General features: G+C 44.8%; 1 protein-coding gene across 2 annotated transcripts in view; it reads left to right on the top strand.

Annotated features, from left to right (window-relative positions):
- GRK3 (G protein-coupled receptor kinase 3) overlaps positions 1–16,921 on the top strand; it is a 126,834-nt gene that overhangs the window by 69,234 nt on the left and 40,679 nt on the right. For both annotated transcript variants that reach the window (XM_042911674.1, XM_042911673.1), the window contains exons 4-9: positions 2,694–2,795; positions 4,998–5,072; positions 6,179–6,240; positions 10,169–10,220; positions 12,240–12,331; positions 16,644–16,743. In XM_042911674.1, the coding sequence (XP_042767608.1) occupies positions 2,694–2,795; positions 4,998–5,072; positions 6,179–6,240; positions 10,169–10,220; positions 12,240–12,331; positions 16,644–16,743 (483 nt within the window). The remainder of the gene's footprint in view (positions 1–2,693; positions 2,796–4,997; positions 5,073–6,178; positions 6,241–10,168; positions 10,221–12,239; positions 12,332–16,643; positions 16,744–16,921) is intronic.

Genomic DNA, 16,921 nt, shown 5'->3' with positions numbered 1-16,921 from the left:
GTTTTGTACATTGGGATTGATATATTATAGATATGTACTCTAAATTCTGTACGCTTCTTGAAAGGGTAGTGATTTTTTGTTTTAGCAATTAACTTGAACTCAGTTTTCAAAAGCTCTGTCTTATGAGTAATAGCCGAATCTTGTCCAATTCTTGTAGCCTTATCTGGACTGCTTTGGACCTGCCATGCTCGCAGGTCATTATAGGGTCCAACAGAGATCTTGGCAGTTTTTACACACAGAATTTTGGAGCTCCCTCTCTCTCGCTGTTTATTTTTGAGAATATCCTCTCCTACTTGCCAGCTTCTGTTTGGTGCTCCTTCCCGGTTATGTTTGTACTTTTGATCCCTCACGAAGGTGAGCGTATAGTATAGTATAGAATGTGTAGTTGTTGCGGAAGCCATCAGTGGCTTTACAAGGCCATCTCAACGGAATGGTAGTAAGAAAGTGGAGCTGGGGACCAGAAGTTGCTTGCCCTTAGGGTTCTGGTTATTGAGGCTGCGTGTTCAGCCATGAACTTTGTAAGCACCCAGGCAGAACGGGACCACACGATCAGTGAACGTTCGTCATCGATGACCACCACACTTCTTGCCTGCGCAAGGGGAGACTTTTCACCTTCAACTCAGGCCTCTGCCTGCTCAGGTTACCTGGTCAACCTAACTGCCCCAGTTAGAGGTGTGGCATTTTCCATGCATAGGCTACAATAAGATCATCCTGGCTAGATTGACAGATAGTTGACTGCATGTTTTCTAGTTAGTGGTCCTCCTGATAATAGAAAGTGAATTTTGGATTATAGCCACAGACACTTGAGGCTCTTACTTTGCCTACTGAGAGTTACCTTTTCTGTTGTTCAGGTTGGGAGTTCATGAGCTACAAGCTCTTAATAAAGCTAGTATTGTGGTTCAGCATATCATTTGCCCAAGAAACAAGAATGTTCCATGTGGTCGGATTGCTACAGTTCATGGAAAACTTCCCATGGCATCAGCATTTGTTTAAACAGGTGTCAACTTGCTTTTGAGGCCCCCAGGAGCATAGACTTATATTTCATTACATTAGTTATCTAGGATAATAATTCCATGAAGGCTTATAATTTCTTGAGTTCATTTACTTGTTTAGGCAGAAATGTTTCCGTGAACCTCTTCTATCCCAGAATTCTGCACTGACCTATGGACCTACCTAATATTACAACAACAAAAGTAATCAACCAAGCCAGATCCTCTGTTTGTTTTCTGACTCTACTTCGGATTTTGGTGTCTGGTTTCCGTTGCCTCACAGCTGCCATATTTGCATCCAGTATGGTATTTGAACTCCTTAGACTTGTTTTTCTGAACTGACTCACAGTTGTTAAGCCCGGATTCTTTGGCTACGCCAACATTGCTGGGTTGCTGCTTCATTCGAACAGTCTTTTCTGGTTGGGTGGGGGTATAACCTACCCCAGTCCACCTTCCTTCAAGGGAGACTTTATTGTCTGTTCCAACAAGACTCCATTCTAAGCCCTGGCAGTCACAGACTTGTGAATCCCAGCCACCTCGTTGTAACACTGGTGGTATTTCAGGATAATAAGATGACCCCAGTCATTTCTCTGGGTGTCAACCAGCTGGCCCTCATCCGGGACCTCGGTATTTCACACACACACCCACTCCCTGCCAGCTGTGCCCCGTCTTTATCGGAAATTCTCCTAGGATTTACTGGTTTTGATTTCAAAATTATCTAACCCAGCCTATCCTGTAAAAAGGTAACTTTCATTTCTGTTCTGTCATCCCGGAATAAAGAACTCTCAGATACTGTGAAAGGTCCATGTAAACAACTGTCTGTCTGTTGAAAACGCTTTGTTCCCAAAAGTAAGTCATACATAGCAATTAATGATTATATTGAAGATCTTTGCTGCAGTCTTCCTGCTAACTCCGTATTTCATTTGTGCTCTCGTTCCCTGTCTTTTGGATTAGAAGTATTTCTGTAAATAAATAAAAGCAACTCCTCTGATGCAGGAGCTTCTGTTATCAGATTGGAGTGATTGGGGCCATTTTCGACATAAGGCAAGTGTTTCTAAAGCATATTTTTATTATTTGGCCTATCCTTACCATTCCGATTAGCTTCCCTGTATAGACTGTTTGAAGGCACCTGTCTGTTAACACTTTATTGTGCGGCTGAGGCTCAAACCTGAAAAACCAATGCTTGCTTCTGTGGGTCAATGCCTTTCTAAAACATTCAATTGGTTTTTTAAAAAAAATCTCTGCAGGAATTGTGACAATACATATATATATATTTTTTCTTTTGTTTTGTAATGCCGTAGCTGAGTGAGAACGACCCCCGTCATAAGTCTTAGAACTGAATTACAGCCAGATTTAAATGGGTTTTGCTCTGGAAAGGAGAATTGGCAAGGATGAATGGTCCCGGGCTGGTATATTGTAAGATAATTGTAACCATGGCAATATTTGTTTCCTGATATTGTGCTTCTAAATTTAAGTGATGGGGTTCATCATAGGAAAAAACTCATTTGTATGTTTCAAGTTGCATTTAAATGATCCCAACTTCATTCTTCTAACATTAGAAGTGGTTGTTTCTGGTGGAGTAGCGGGTTCAGCAATTTGCCTTAATCTCCTGTGGAAGTGGTTTTTCCCGGGCAAGTAATATCTTTTAATAAAGCGAGTTTTCTGGGAAGACGTACCTAACCATGCTCACTTTGAAAAATCTAGATAAAAGAATACGAGAAGCTTGAGAATGAAGAAGACCGCCTTTTCAGGAGCCGGCAAATTTATGACAAGTACATCATGAAGGAGCTGCTGTCTTGTTCGCATGTAAGTCTTTCTTTGTGTCCTGTTCCTCCAGGATGGGTAGGGGACAGCTTGCAGAGTTCCCAGAGAGAAACCCAAATGGGAGGAAGAAGTTTAAAAATCGAACAGGAGTCCCCGGGGACGGGACCTGTCTCTTCTCTTCTGTCATTTGTCTCCTGGTAACCCTGATACAGAGCTGTTGCTTTGTCTCCTCCGAGTGTATTTCCGAAAGCAGATCTTTCACGGCGAAGAAGAACGAGGCAAATAACATTGACAGCTCCTTCAGCTCAGCGGAAGAAAGGGCTGGTCTCAGTTCTAGACTTTCTAAAGGAAATTAAGCTTTGTTGTTGTTAGTGTGGCTCTCCTTTAAATAATTAGGCTAATCAAATATTGATCAACATAAATTTTAAATGGCTTCTGTGGATTCATGAGGAAGAGCATAATTATTACGTTAATTTTATTAATAGCTAAATAGACAGTGGAAATATCCCCCCCCCCCCCCCCCCCAGTGTAAATCAGATAAATAATCCATTCGGTCATTGCGATAAACTAGGTTCTTAGGAAACTATTCCACCAGGAGTGAGTGGAATAATTAGTAATAAAAATTTATCACATGGGCCGCCTGGGTGGTTCAGTCGGTTAAGCGTCCGACTTCAGCTTAGGTCACGATCTCGCTGTTGGTGAGTTCGAGCCCGGCGTCGGGCTCTGTGCTGACGGCTCGGGGCCGGGAGCCTGCTTCGGATTCTGTGTCTCCCTCTCTCTCTGTCCCTCCCCTGCTCGTACTGTCTCTCTGTCTCTCAAAAAATGAATAAATGTTAAATTTTTTTTTTTTTTTTTACCATGTAATGTCTCCGAGAGAGTTTTCTAAAGGAGTGGCCCCATGGTTCTGGCCTGCTGTGTCCAGTACAGGAGCCACAGGTGGCTGTGTAAACTCCATTAAAATCCAATGGAGTTAAAAATTTAACTTCTCAGTGCCTCATGAGCCACATTCAAGTGCTCAATAGCCACACGTGGCTGGCGGCTCCAGTATTGGACAGCACAGGTTCACACCATTGCCGCCATTGCAGAAAGTTCCAGCAGACGGCACTGGCCAGGATCATGGTTTATTTTGGTGCCTCTGTATTTATTGTGCCATTCACTGTCTTAACTGACATGTGAATAACTGTGGCTAAAGGTGGCACCTCTTGTGGCATGCATTTCTTTTTGTTTTTTAATGTTTATTTATTTATTTTGAGAGAGAGAGAGCATGCGCGAACAGGGGAGGGGCAGAGAGAGGGAGAGAGAGAGAGAGAATCCCAAGCAGCCTCCGTGCTGTCAGCGCAGAGCCCGATATGGGGCTCGAACTCACAAACCACGGCATCATGACCCGAGCCCAAATCAAGAGCCAGTGGGCTTAACCAACTGAGCCACCCAGGCGCCCCATAGTAGACAGGAATCCTGAGCTGGAGCTAAACGGTCGATGCTCTGTGCCTTGCTACCTTGCCAGAGAATGGCTGAACCTTGGAAGATGCCGGATGTTCTGTGGGGATGCCTCGGAAATTAGTTGTCATGTAGCTCAGCAATTCAGGTTTTTTGCCAGTATAACGTGCGTGTGAAGCTTTCCTTCTTAGGGTGCATTATTAAAGAAGATGTAATTGGAAGTTTGGGGGGAGAATAGAATGTGTACTTCTTGTTGGTGTAGGCTTTATTCTTCCAGAGCCAGTTCCCCTCTGCCATGGTCACGGCAAGACTTCCCTTAACCTCCAGCCCTCTACCACCCTGGATTAGCTTTGTAGTCCTGACGTTTAACTCTTACGTGTATTTTCACGCATTTGTTTGGTCTTATCTAGTAGAATTTGTATGTTCTCAGGACCCTCATTATTAGCTAATTAAGGGATATATGCATTTAATAAAGTGATCGTAAGCTTCTTTACACTTTTTTTTTTACATCACAGTTAATCTTAAATTTCTTGTGGGACTAGATATGTCGGTCAGGTGCCCCATGCTCATCATCCTTCTCGACACGGCATCTAAGAATTCTAGAAGCTCAGAGGGACAAGCATCTGTTTGGATTGCCCATAAATATCCAACTGATTTCTAAAGAATGCATGTCAACATAACTACCATAGGTTCCTGCCTAGTAATTGTGTTAAATTATATGTTGTGGTATTGTGTAACATAGGTTTATGTTTTATATTTGTGGAAAAAAAATAACTGTTTTCTGATTTTTTTTTCTTAACAAAAAAGCCGTTCTCAAAGCAAGCTGTAGAACATGTACAAAGTCACCTATCCAAGAAACAAGTGACATCCACTCTTTTCCAGGTAAGGCAAAAGTACTTCAAAATACATACAGCTGACCCTTGAACTACATAGGGAATAGGGGCACTGACCCCCTGTAGTCGAAAATCCACTTATAACGTTTGATTCCCACCCTCAAACTTTACTGATGGCCTGTTATTGACCAGGAGTCTTACTGGTCACATAAACAGTTGATTAACGCCTACTTTGTATGTTATATATATTCTATTCTGTATTTTTATAATAAGCTAGAGAAAAGAAAACATTAAGAAAATTATAAGGAAAATGCATTTACAATATTGTACTGTAAGAAATCAATGTATAAGTGGACCTGTGTGGTTCAGACTCCTGTTATACAAGGGTCCCCTGCAGATTGTTCTCTGTAAAGGGACATGCACTGCACAAATGAGCCAGGAGCCCTTAATCTTGGTCTAGCCATGAATTTGCTCAGAGACCATGGGATAGCACCTGCCCGCAGTGCCCCAGCCTCCGTATGTGCAAAATGAGGAGAGGGATTAACTCTTCCCCATGGTTGTCTTTATCTCTATGATTATGTGAGGTAGAAAGTCAATAAGTAAAAGAGCTAATTACAAAAAACCCATTTACTCCATGGATCCATTAGCTTTTAGTCTTTAAAACTCAGTATCGATGCTGAGTAGCAACACTTATTAATTAACGAAATGTGCTGTGTAACTTCCAGAGACCAGTGCAGCATGAAAGACATGGGCCCCTTGGTCAGAAATTAAGAATTTCAAGATGGCGATAGCAGGGCCCCAAACCACGCAGTGGGCCCTTTTGGGTGTCAGCCCGATGGGGCTGCATGGGTCACACACCCGGAAAACCAACTCTGGTCACCCGGGAAGCCTCTGTGACTTTCCAGGAACCATGCCAGGCCGTAAGGATTCGGTGGCAAACAGGACAGACCTGTCCTTACCTTCCCGGAACGAGCAGTTGAATAGTGCAGATAACTGTTAAGTAAATAATCACGGTGATGAATCTGTTATTGAAAACGGGACAAGCACCGACAAGGGCAAGTGGAAGAGTGGGAACTCCCACCAGTCCGAGTCTCATCAGTTTGTGTTATGGGTTCCTATTTATGCAGTGTGGAATTTCTTTTCCATCCTTTCCAGCCCTACATAGAAGAAATTTGTGAAAGTCTTCGAGGCAACATTTTCCAAAAATTTATGGAAAGGTATGAAACTTCACGTATATGCCTGACATTTCTGGGGGGGATACTTGCTAGGACGTTATTTTAACACGTTAATATATATATATAAAATCTTGTATAGGTGTATCTCCTTTTACCCAGTGAGCTCTGTCCTTATTAAAATGTGTGCAGATTTGTTCATTTGACAAGTACTTAACTGAGCACGTACTATGTGCCAGGCTTAGCCTTAGACTGTTACCTCAGTAGTTTAAAGTATTATTTAGGATTCACATATCTTAATGTCTCTTCATTTTGAATCTCTTTAGCTTCAAAATGGTCTAAAGTTTAAATAGACTATGGAACCACAACATTAAAAGTAGCTTATTGGGTCACCTTTGCTAATGCAAGCCCTGTTCTGTTAACCTCATTCCTTGGTTTGCACTTTGAGATCCTGCCCCCGAAAGTGGATCAGGCCTGCACTTGATTCCTCATGTGATGGAACTGAAGGGTCCAGGCAGACGTCTGTGCTCATATACGTTATTACGATCCCTGCTAAATATGTTCCCTTTGAGTGACTCAGACTATACGTGTGTGCTTGTCCTACAAAACCCTGAACGCATTCAGTGCTGCCTGCAAAAGTGCCCTTTCAGGCACCCAGCAGTCGGGCAAACAGCAGGATTTCGAGTATTCCTCTGTGAACAGGCACCGCTGGAATTGGGGCTTTTCTGAAACCGAATCTGCATTCGCACAGACCGTGCTCCTCTCCACAGACTCGGCTAATTTCTCGACAATCGACATGATGATTGTGTCTCAGGGCTGGAGCAGCCCCGCAGCTGTTCCATAATTGCCCTTTAAAAACAAATGCTTCTTCACGGCGGTTTTTTGCTCCCCCCCTCCCCATAGTCTCTGAACTAAAGTAATTAAACAAAACAAAACAAAACAAAAAACGTGGTGGTGTGATTCCACTAGAGTTCAAGAGACAATTTTATCCTGGAGTAGAGTCAGTACTTGGGGGAAGCGAATATGCATACAAATGATTATTACACTTCTCTGAGCAGGAGCAGAGACTTTGCTAGAAAGCAAGTAGTTCACACCGAGGGGCTAGGCTGGCTGGGTTTCAGCGGGAGGCCTGCCCGCGCTGTCTCCATCTCCGTTGGTTCGAAAATCTGACCTTTCCCACTCTTGGGTCGGCTGAGAGCTTTTAAGTGATCCTTGGGGCAGAGGGGAAAAACAGGGATGGGCATAAAACTCGGAGGGGGGGGGCGTCCTGTAGCTCTTTGCTCTTAGGTTGTTTCATGAGCCACCAGGCCAGCCTGCCTGTCACTTTTCTCCCCGCTGGTCGAGCCTTTGGCTCTTAGTGCAACCCCCCCCCCCCCCACACACACACACACCAGCTGTTTGCATTTACACACACGCGCACACACACACACACACACACACACACACAGACACACCCCAGCTGTTTGCGCTTTAGGCCAGCACGTGTACTGGATTTTCTGAAATCATCTTTTCTGAAACTATTCACCGTATCATGTAAATGCTTTTTAAAAGCGAATTTCTTCATTTTTACACCGCCCTGGGTTCTTTTTATGTGACCACAGTCTCAAATGAGAATGTAAAAACTCCATTGTCAGACCTAGAGTTTCGTGTTTGGGTTTTGAAAAGCGTGGGCACTCCATAAATAGAACCTTGTAGCCTTCGGCCTCAGCGGGACTGGCCACACTCCCCGAGGGTCTCACGGTGAAGGCGGTCTCTCAAGGGCCTGCACTGCAGCCTGGTAATAATGAGGAAATCTTCAGCAGTGCCTTGGCCGGTCTGTGCCTTCACTTGAAGCAGGCAGGGCCCCAGGGCTAAGTTCCAGGCGGGGCTGAGTCTGGGATGTGAGCTTCCGTCAGGCAGTGAACTTCAATTGCCCAGCAGTCTTAAGCCCGAGTCACAGATTGGGGTTAAAAATGCTTAGCCTACACCCTGCCCGCACTGCACCCCGGTTGTTTTTGTATCTTTAACCTCTGCTCTTCCCTCTGGGGTGGCCATATGTCATCTGCAAGGGCGCTGGCTGTCAGGAGCCCTCTGTTGCCCAGGCTCTGCTCTGTCCTCAGCCCTAGTTCCTCTTCTGTCAGGAAGTGCCTGATTCCAGCTTTAGGTATTGACCAAAAATAGCACTCAAAGAACCTCCATGGACACATGACTGACCCCGGACACCCTGGGGGCTATCTGTACTTCCTAAAGAAGAGCTTGTTACAGCAAACCCATACCTCAAGGGCAAAATGTGAGTTTGAGGGTGTTCCTTTTTTTGGGGGGGTGTGTTCTTTTAGGGCAGGGTATGTGTTGGGATTTGGTTCCCTCTTCTCTTGGTCAGCAGGATGGTTCTCTCCCAGGTTGTTAATCTTCCCCAGCTGGTTCGCAAGTTTGTAAATCTTGTAAATTTTGTAAATCTCCAGATCACCGGCCCCTGTTGCCAGCTCTGAGTTCTAGAGTCCATGAGGGAAGGGAGTAGGTTTGCTGGTTGGACTCATCATGCTTTAAAAAAACCAAAACGTTTGAAATAACTCTCAGAAACTCTCCAAATATAATTTGACTAACCTCACAGAGATGATAGGGAGATCAGTGAAACACTCTGTAAGCTTCATTTTAGATTCATTGACAAAAGATGCCTCAGAATTGTAAAGAGTTCTTCTGCTTTTGATTTTCAACGTGATTATATTAGCCTCAGCAATATTTTTAAAAGATCCTAAGAAGGCATATTAAATGAAACCCCCAGGAAACTGGGATATTTAGATGCCTTAAGGCATTCTGTTACAGTGCTGATAATTCCTATACCATGCATTTCGTAAGTACTCTCTCCCTCCCCCCACCTCTCCCTTTCTCTCTCTCTTTCTCTCTCTCATTCATTCATTCATTCATTCATGCATTCAGAGAACCCTGGATACTGTGCCTGTGTAAGGAATTGTGCCAGGGGCTACGTGAAATCCAGCAGTCACCAAGAATATTCTTTGCCTTTGAGCTTTCAATCAAGAATGCAATTCATTTGAAAAAATGTTTTAAAACAAACCCCTTAGACGGCGTTGCTCATTAATTAATGAAAATCATGTCTGTATTAAAATAGGTGTGGGGATAGGTATTTTTCTTACTTCCTGGAAGAAAAATCTATTCATCACGCAGTTGAGTAAATTGTGGGAGCAAATCGGCTCAGTAGGACTTAGCGGATCTTGCGATTCTAGCCTGAGGGGCTTTTTCTCCTACAGCATCTGTGTCTTTGGAGCAACAGTGCTGGGTCTGGCTTCAGGTCTGGCCCCACCACTCCTCTCACTGTGTGACCTTGGCCACGCCTGGGTCTCCCGTGCTGCGGAATGGGCATCTTCATCGACCAGGGCCTTGCACATGAAAAGCCCCAGGGGGTGTCTGCTGTTCTTAGAATTCCTTACAAATACTAATTTTCTTGTCGCTTAGAGCGGCATGGTCGGGTATGGTAGCCACTAGCCACGTGTGACTCCTGAGCACTTGAAACGACCGGTGTGACGAGTGTGAATGGATATGGGCTCCAGGTGCAAAATACACACTTAAGTTTCAAAACCAAATGTAGGAACTAGGTTGTAGAATGCCTCGCTACTAATTTTATACCGATTACGTGTTGAAACGATAGTTTTTTTGCTGTACTGGGGTTCAAGAAGGTAACGGTATTCAGATTAAACTACCAGCGTGGCTCACGTTAGGCCTTCTCTTGGACGGTGCCGATTCAGATAAAGACGCAGTAACCACAGTTTAAGGGGAACACGCCGTCTTTCACCTGAATCGTAAAATAAAGCTGAAACATAAAATAAATGCTTTGCGAGAAACATGTTGGAAGAAAACATGCCTCTGGTCAGGAAGCAACACAGGTGTTCCGTCCGAGGTTGTCTGTTAACATTGCCCGGTCAACCCGACTCCTGTGACACGTGGCTCTTCAGTGACCATTATTATATTCTTTTTTTAGTGACAAGTTCACCCGATTTTGCCAGTGGAAAAACGTAGAATTAAACATCCATGTGAGTATCCTCTTAATTCTTCCCCCCCCCCCCTTTTTTTTTAAATAAAAACTTCCTCTGGCTTAACTTCGTGAGAAAATACTTTATCCCGGAGCACACTCCCACGGGTAATGCGCCACTAACAGATGTCTCCCTTACAGCTTTAACGTAAGAAGAATTCATCCCCCCGTACCCGGTTTCGTAAACAGTTCGAGGTTTAATTCTCTTTTTTCCCATTCATATAAGGATGTGTTTATTTAGTTAAGAAAGGGTATTTTAAGCAGTGACTGACCCACAGAAATAGTAGTAAAAAATACAAGTCTCCTACAGAATGTGCTTCCCACATGCTCTTGTCTTTCGGCATCCTGGTAAAGACTCTCTTCTCTTATTATTAGGTCTAATCTTGTCATAAGAATGATGGCATCTCTTATCAGCCCAAGGTTTCATCTCCTTTTTTTTAATTTATTTTTTTTTAAATATTTTTGAGAATGAGAAAAGCAGTCCTCAGAAACTGGCTACTTTCTAACACACATTTCCCGAAAGGCTCATCTGCTTCCAGCTTTCAACCTCAAGTTCTGGGGCATGCCCCCTGCTTCACTTTTAGAACCCTCCTTTTTTTTTTTTTAATTTTTTTAATGTTTCTTTATTTATTTATTATTTTTTTTTTTGAGAAAGAGAGCACGAGTGGGGGTGGGGACAGAGAGAAAGGCAGACACAGAATCCGAAGCAGGCTCCAGACTCTGAGCCCTCAGCACAGAGCCTGACGCGGGGCGTGAACTCACAAACCCGAAGATCGTGACCTGAGCTATAGTCAGACGCTAAATCAGCTGAGCCACCCAGGTGCCCCATACCCTCGTTTCTTGATACAGCCTCTTTTACCTTCCCCTTCATGTCCATTTGTGAGTAAGAAAAAGAAATCATCAACTGGACTTTTTTTTTTTTTTAACTTGAGGATACCATTGGGAGAAGCAGTTGTGTGTGTGTGTGTGTGTGTGTGTGTGTGTGTGGTTTTTTTTTTTTTTAATTCTTCTTTTTTTTTTTTTAAACTTCCCCTTTCTTTCACAGTTCCTGGCAGGATTGTAGAAACAAGAGGGAAATCACACATTTTTCAAAAATATCCTCTGTATTTGCCATAGAGCTTTCTCACGCTTCTGCTCCTTCAGCAGACCCCGGGTGCTCATGTCCTGCTGTCTGTCCCCTGAGCATCAGATGTGAGGCCTGTGGGCCCAGTTAGCTGCGGCTGCAAACGTGTTTCAAGGGCTGTGTGGGGGGAACCCTTCAGGAACCTGACCCTTAACTTGCCAGCACGCATAAGCTACTAAGGTGTTTGCTCTTTTCCGCCTGCCCCTTTGGACATCGGGCTCACTGTCTGCCTTTGTACCATCGAAGACTGTTAAAGCTATTGGGGAGGTGGGGCATTGCTGAGATCCTGACACAAGGAAAGGGCTTATGAATGAAGCCTCTTGATACACTTTCCTCCTACTTCGGGTCTTGTTTTCATGCTCACATGCCCAGCATGAGTCCTAGCGATTCCCTGACGTTATCAATAAAAAATTCACATGGCCGGCACCCGCCGAGTTTTCTCATCATATGGCCCGCTGTTAGGAAAACATAGATGCCCTCGATGTAGACTTATTTTTTTACCATGACAGTTCCTGGAATTGCTGAGCTGTTCCCACACTTCCGGCTTCAGAGTAGCTGAGGCGGCTTTTCATTTGGACTAGAAATTTCACACTCCCCTGTCTTCGGGGCATACGGCTTACGACCTAAAACGCAGGAGATCGGAAAAACAATCTGACTCGGCTCCCACTCTGTCCTCGTCCCACTCGCCTCCCTTTTGTGCGCTTTGAGGGTGGAGCACATGGAGGCTCTAGAAAGTCTGGCAGCCTTGCACATCTCGTCTTGCAGTCCGGGGAATCAGTCACAGAAAGGGTAGATCCCTCTGTCAGAATGGCTCTTTTAGTAACTGTGTGTTGCATGAAAACAACAGCATAATTTTAATGCAATTCTGTGTTTTCGTATCGTGTTTTGAATTCACAGTTGACCATGAATGATTTCAGCGTACATAGAATCATTGGACGAGGAGGATTTGGTGAAGTGTATGGTTGCAGGAAAGCAGACACTGGAAAAATGTAAGCTTTCTATGGGTTTTGTGCTTTGCATCAAAAGAAAACACCTGCATAGGTTTGTGGAAGCCCCGATCTCACTCCTGAAGTAACTTAACCTCAGAAAGAAAAGGGCTGTTTTTTGTGAGGCATCGGAAATGAGAACAGTTGGCTGGAACTTCCATCACGTAGGGTGAAATGGGAAGTTAGCCAGTGACTATGTGTCATGAGCCCCTATCACTCAGGCCGTGGGTGAAGCAGTCTGGGACCTAGAAGTGACCAAGAAGGGGCGTTCTGTACCGCCTCCCGGGCCAATCGGTTGCAAAGAATTCTCTGCTTCGCAGAGGAGAGAACTTTTCTTCTAGACAGTGACCACCCGTGATTTAGCACATACACTTTTCGGTGGTGTAACATCCCAGGAGATGTCGGTTCCCGTAGTTGGGTAGCTCGAGCCCTGGCGAACAGGATGCCCTCCTAGGAGGGTCGTGATCACGGGTCTCCATGACTGCGTCGGCCGCTGATCGTACAGGTGGTTGATGTGAGGCAGTTAACATGCACGTGTGCCGGGTGTGAGGCTCTTCCGGAAAGTGAATGGTGGAGTTCTTAAGTGGTGCAGGTGTCGGGGGGGAGGGGGGCTAGTTTTTAGAAGCAGTTTGTTTACGTGAGCATATATCCAAAAGCAAAAGACAATGGGAAAATACAGTTTGATAGGCCCAGAACCACCAAGTTTGATCAAGTGACAGGCCTTTTAGAATAACAGCAAAGTGGAATAGTCTGTGCGGCTTGGTCTGAGTCGGTGTAAGAGGAGTAATTGGGGTCAGCGAATTCAGTGTCCTTCTCCCCCCACCACCGGGTCATCACTCAGCCTCCACTCGGGTCCTCCCCGTGATTGGGCACTGACGGCCTTGCCAGGTGGCCCTCTTAGTTTTCAGACAGGTCCAGTAACTGGCACGATCTTTAGTAGGTGGGGGCTGGAATTCACCTTCACTAACTTACACCCACTGGTCTTCCTGTTTTGGGGCCCTGCGTGGGGTGAACCCAGTGTCTGGCACTCGGGCATCTGACGTCTGGTGCCCTGCTGAGACAGGATGGCCTGGTGATCCAGAGTGGGGGCCCTGGCGTCCCATGGCCGGGTCAGACCCGGCTTCCGCTTTCCGGCCGGCACGAGGTTTGTGCCTTCTCTCGGCCTCTGCACCCAAGTCTGTAGGGGGCGGAAAATACTTCCTGGTTGTGAGAATTGAACGGGATGGTACATCGTAAAGCCTGCAGATAACTGCCTGTTCCATAGTCCGTATTAGCGAACAGTCCTCTGCGGCCCCGTCTCTGTCCCGATTCTGTCTGTACTCCCGCGGTGGACTTTGATGCTAAGTGTCGCTCTTCCTTTGGCACTTATTCCGTTTCACCAAATGTGTTCGCTTTCCTTCCTCACAGCCCAGGTGTTTAGGAGATCTGCTAATCTGCCACATGATGTGCAAGTCAATGTCACCGTGTGTCCCTGCATTACGTTGGTTATTTCACGCGATTCTCTGTGTGTGGAAAACTGTCTTCCACTTTCTAGAACAAGGGTAGACGCTTACCGGGGAGTCCCACAGCTAGGAAGCGGCCAGGCTCAGTCCCTGTGGATCCTGGAGCCCATCCGTGAACTGCCACCCACCTCGCTCAGAAGCCAGTGGCAGCCAACTGGCTTAACCCCGGGGCTCAAGGCCCGTGTGTGCCAGCTTCTCTGGTCTGCAGTTTGAACGTTCTTCCGAACGCCAGCCTGGTATAGTGATAGAAGCAGTAGGACACAGTTTGAAAATTCATCATAGAACTTAAATGAAGAACACGTTACTTCATATGTTCTTATGTGTAATCCCTTAACTAAGCAAATTAACGTCTCCATCAGTGGATTTGTTATAAAGAGCTCCTGGGAGAGTCGATAAAATTACCAAATTTGGGGGCGGCTGGGTAGCTCGGTCGGTGGAGCATTGCCTCTTGATTTCGGCTCAGGTCACGATCCCAGAGTTGTGGGATCGAGCTCCGTGTCGGGCTCCGGGCGGGACGTGGAACCTGCTTGACATTCTCAACCACTTTCTCTCTCTCCCCACCACCCGCTCTGTGCTGCTCCTGTGCACGCACTCTCTCTCTCTCTCTCTAAAAAGAAAAGCAAATATCAAATTTGAACATCCCTCTCTCTTTTGCTAAGTCATAACATTGTGAGTTATGATCGGTTAGAAACAAGTGGATTTTCTGTGTCCCGTCACAGCCGGACAAACATCCACATTGTGTGCCGGGGCCTTGTAAAGTGGGACTTACAGCCACACACAGAGTTCTGAAGCCCCTGAGGCCCCTGTGAAAATGTCCTTTCAGCTTTCTGCTGTGCTGCTGACAAATCATCCTTCTTTCTTTAACCTGCGATTATAGAGAATGCCAAATAGCATGTCTGCATTACCTTAATAGAAGTTTGTACCAAGGCTTCAAAAAGCTTGAGTTGTCAGCTCTTTCTTCTCCACCAACTTTTATATGAAAGTCTTACGGATTCTTTTTATTATTTGAAAATACGATCACTTCGATATCCAGATTAAAAACAAAACAGGGCTGCCTGGCGGGCTCAGTGAGTGGAGCATGTGACTCTTGATCTCCAGGTGGTCCATTCGAGCCCCACGCTGGGTGCAGAGATTACTTAAAAAAACTGAAAACAAACCAATCAAACAGCATTTTAGAACGTGCCTTTTTGAGCATGGGCCGGCCCTTTTCATTTTGTTGGTTGCCAGTGTTTGAGTCTTGCCCTCTGCACTCTTGCAAAATCTTGACCACTGCTGAAATCACAGTTCCTAAAAGCTAAATATTACACACACTACTGCAACACACAGTAGCAACTAAACAGCAACAATATGTCCAAAGTTTTATTTTCACTAAATTTATTCACATCCCTCTACTTCTGGTTCTCATTTAACTGGAACTTCTATTGTGTAATGGTATTAATATCTTAATTATTGCTTAATTTTTTAAGCTTTCTTTTGATTTAAAATTTTTTAAAGAAACCTTTTATTTTATTTTATTTTATTTTATTTTATTTTATTTTATTTTATTTTATTTTATTTATTTTTGAGAGAGAGTAAGTGCATGAGGGAGAAGCAGAGAGGGAGGGAGATCGAGAATCCCAAGCAGGCCCTGCACCCAGCATGGAGCCCAAAGCAGGGCTTGATCTCACAAACCGTAAGATCATGACCTGAGCCAAAATCAAGAGGCCGATGGATGCTTAACCGACTGAGCCACCCTGGCGCCCCTGACACCTTTTTATTTCGAATTTTATTTTTGCCACCTAATTTTAGGTTTACAGAAAGGGTTCAAAAACACACCCAGTATCTCTGTCTTACGTTACTATGGAACATTTCTCCTAACAAATGAACTAATATACATTATTATTCACTGAAGTTTCTACTTTTTTGGGTTTTTTTTTTTTACTTTACTTTAAAAAAAGATTTTTTTCATGTTTATTTATCTGTGAGAGACAGAGAGAGACCATGAGCAGGGGAGGGGCAGAGAGAGAGGGAGACACAGAATCTGAAACAGGCTCCGAGCTGTCAGCACAGAGCCCGATGTGGGGCTCGAACCCACGAACTGTGAGCATAAGTCAGACGCTTAACCGTCTGAGCCACCCAGGCGCCCCTTTACTTTACTTTTTTATTTTACTCTTTACCCAATGGCCTTTTGTGTTAACCAGATCCCGTGTTACATTTAAGTCCTCTCCTCCCCTTAGGCTCCTTTAGACTGTGTAGTTTCTTGGACTCTCCTTGTTTCTGATGGGCTGTGCTTCTTTGGGGACCCCTGGCCAGGTGTATTGTACGTCTTCCAGTTTAGGCATGCTTTCCTCCTGGTTATACTGGGGCTGTGGGCTTTTGGAAGGAAGACCCCAGTGGCAGAACACCATTCTCATTGCGTCCTATCATGGGTGCCCGTCGTCAACATGACTCCTCACTGTTGATGCTGACCTTGACCGCCTACTTGAGGTCGCGTTTGTCAGGCTTCTCCACCATAACGTCACTGTCCCCTCTCCTCCACACTGTCCTCTTGGAAAGGAGCTTACTGTGTGCCGTCCCCACCCAAGGAGTGAGGAGGGACGCTCCACGTTGAAATGTTTTCTTAATGCGTGCAAAATTTAAAAAATACATTTTTTATAAATATTTCTTTTTTTATAATTTTTTTCTTTTTTTTTGCATGACAGTCAGCAAGTACCATTTTGCTTCTTTCAAACACTTCCCGAGTCTTTAGAAACTTTCCCCAGTACGACATGGATCGTTTAAAGCAGCTTGGATTCTTTCCAGCGCAGCTCTTTCAATAACATTTATGTTTCCAGGTACGCAATGAAATGCCTGGATAAGAAGAGGATCAAGATGAAACAAGGAGAAACATTAGCCTTAAATGAGAGGATTATGTTGTCTCTTGTGAGCACAGGGGTGAGTATTCCGTTTGGAGCACTGCTTGCTCTGGCCTTTGCTGGTTGCTCGGTTTTCCAGATCGAGACAATTTATTTAAAATGCGGGCATTCTTTCCCGGCAAATTATGCAGCCAGCCAGTTTTCGGGTGAGTGAGCGTTTATAGCAGGGAAAAGCAGCACTAAGTTAATATAAATAG

Source organism: Panthera leo, chromosome D3, assembly GCF_018350215.1.
Source record: "Panthera leo isolate Ple1 chromosome D3, P.leo_Ple1_pat1.1, whole genome shotgun sequence".
NCBI classification, from domain to species: domain Eukaryota; kingdom Metazoa; phylum Chordata; class Mammalia; order Carnivora; family Felidae; genus Panthera; species Panthera leo.
The sequence above is the reverse complement of the archived record's forward strand: the minus strand, read 5'-3'. Positions and strand labels throughout refer to the sequence as shown.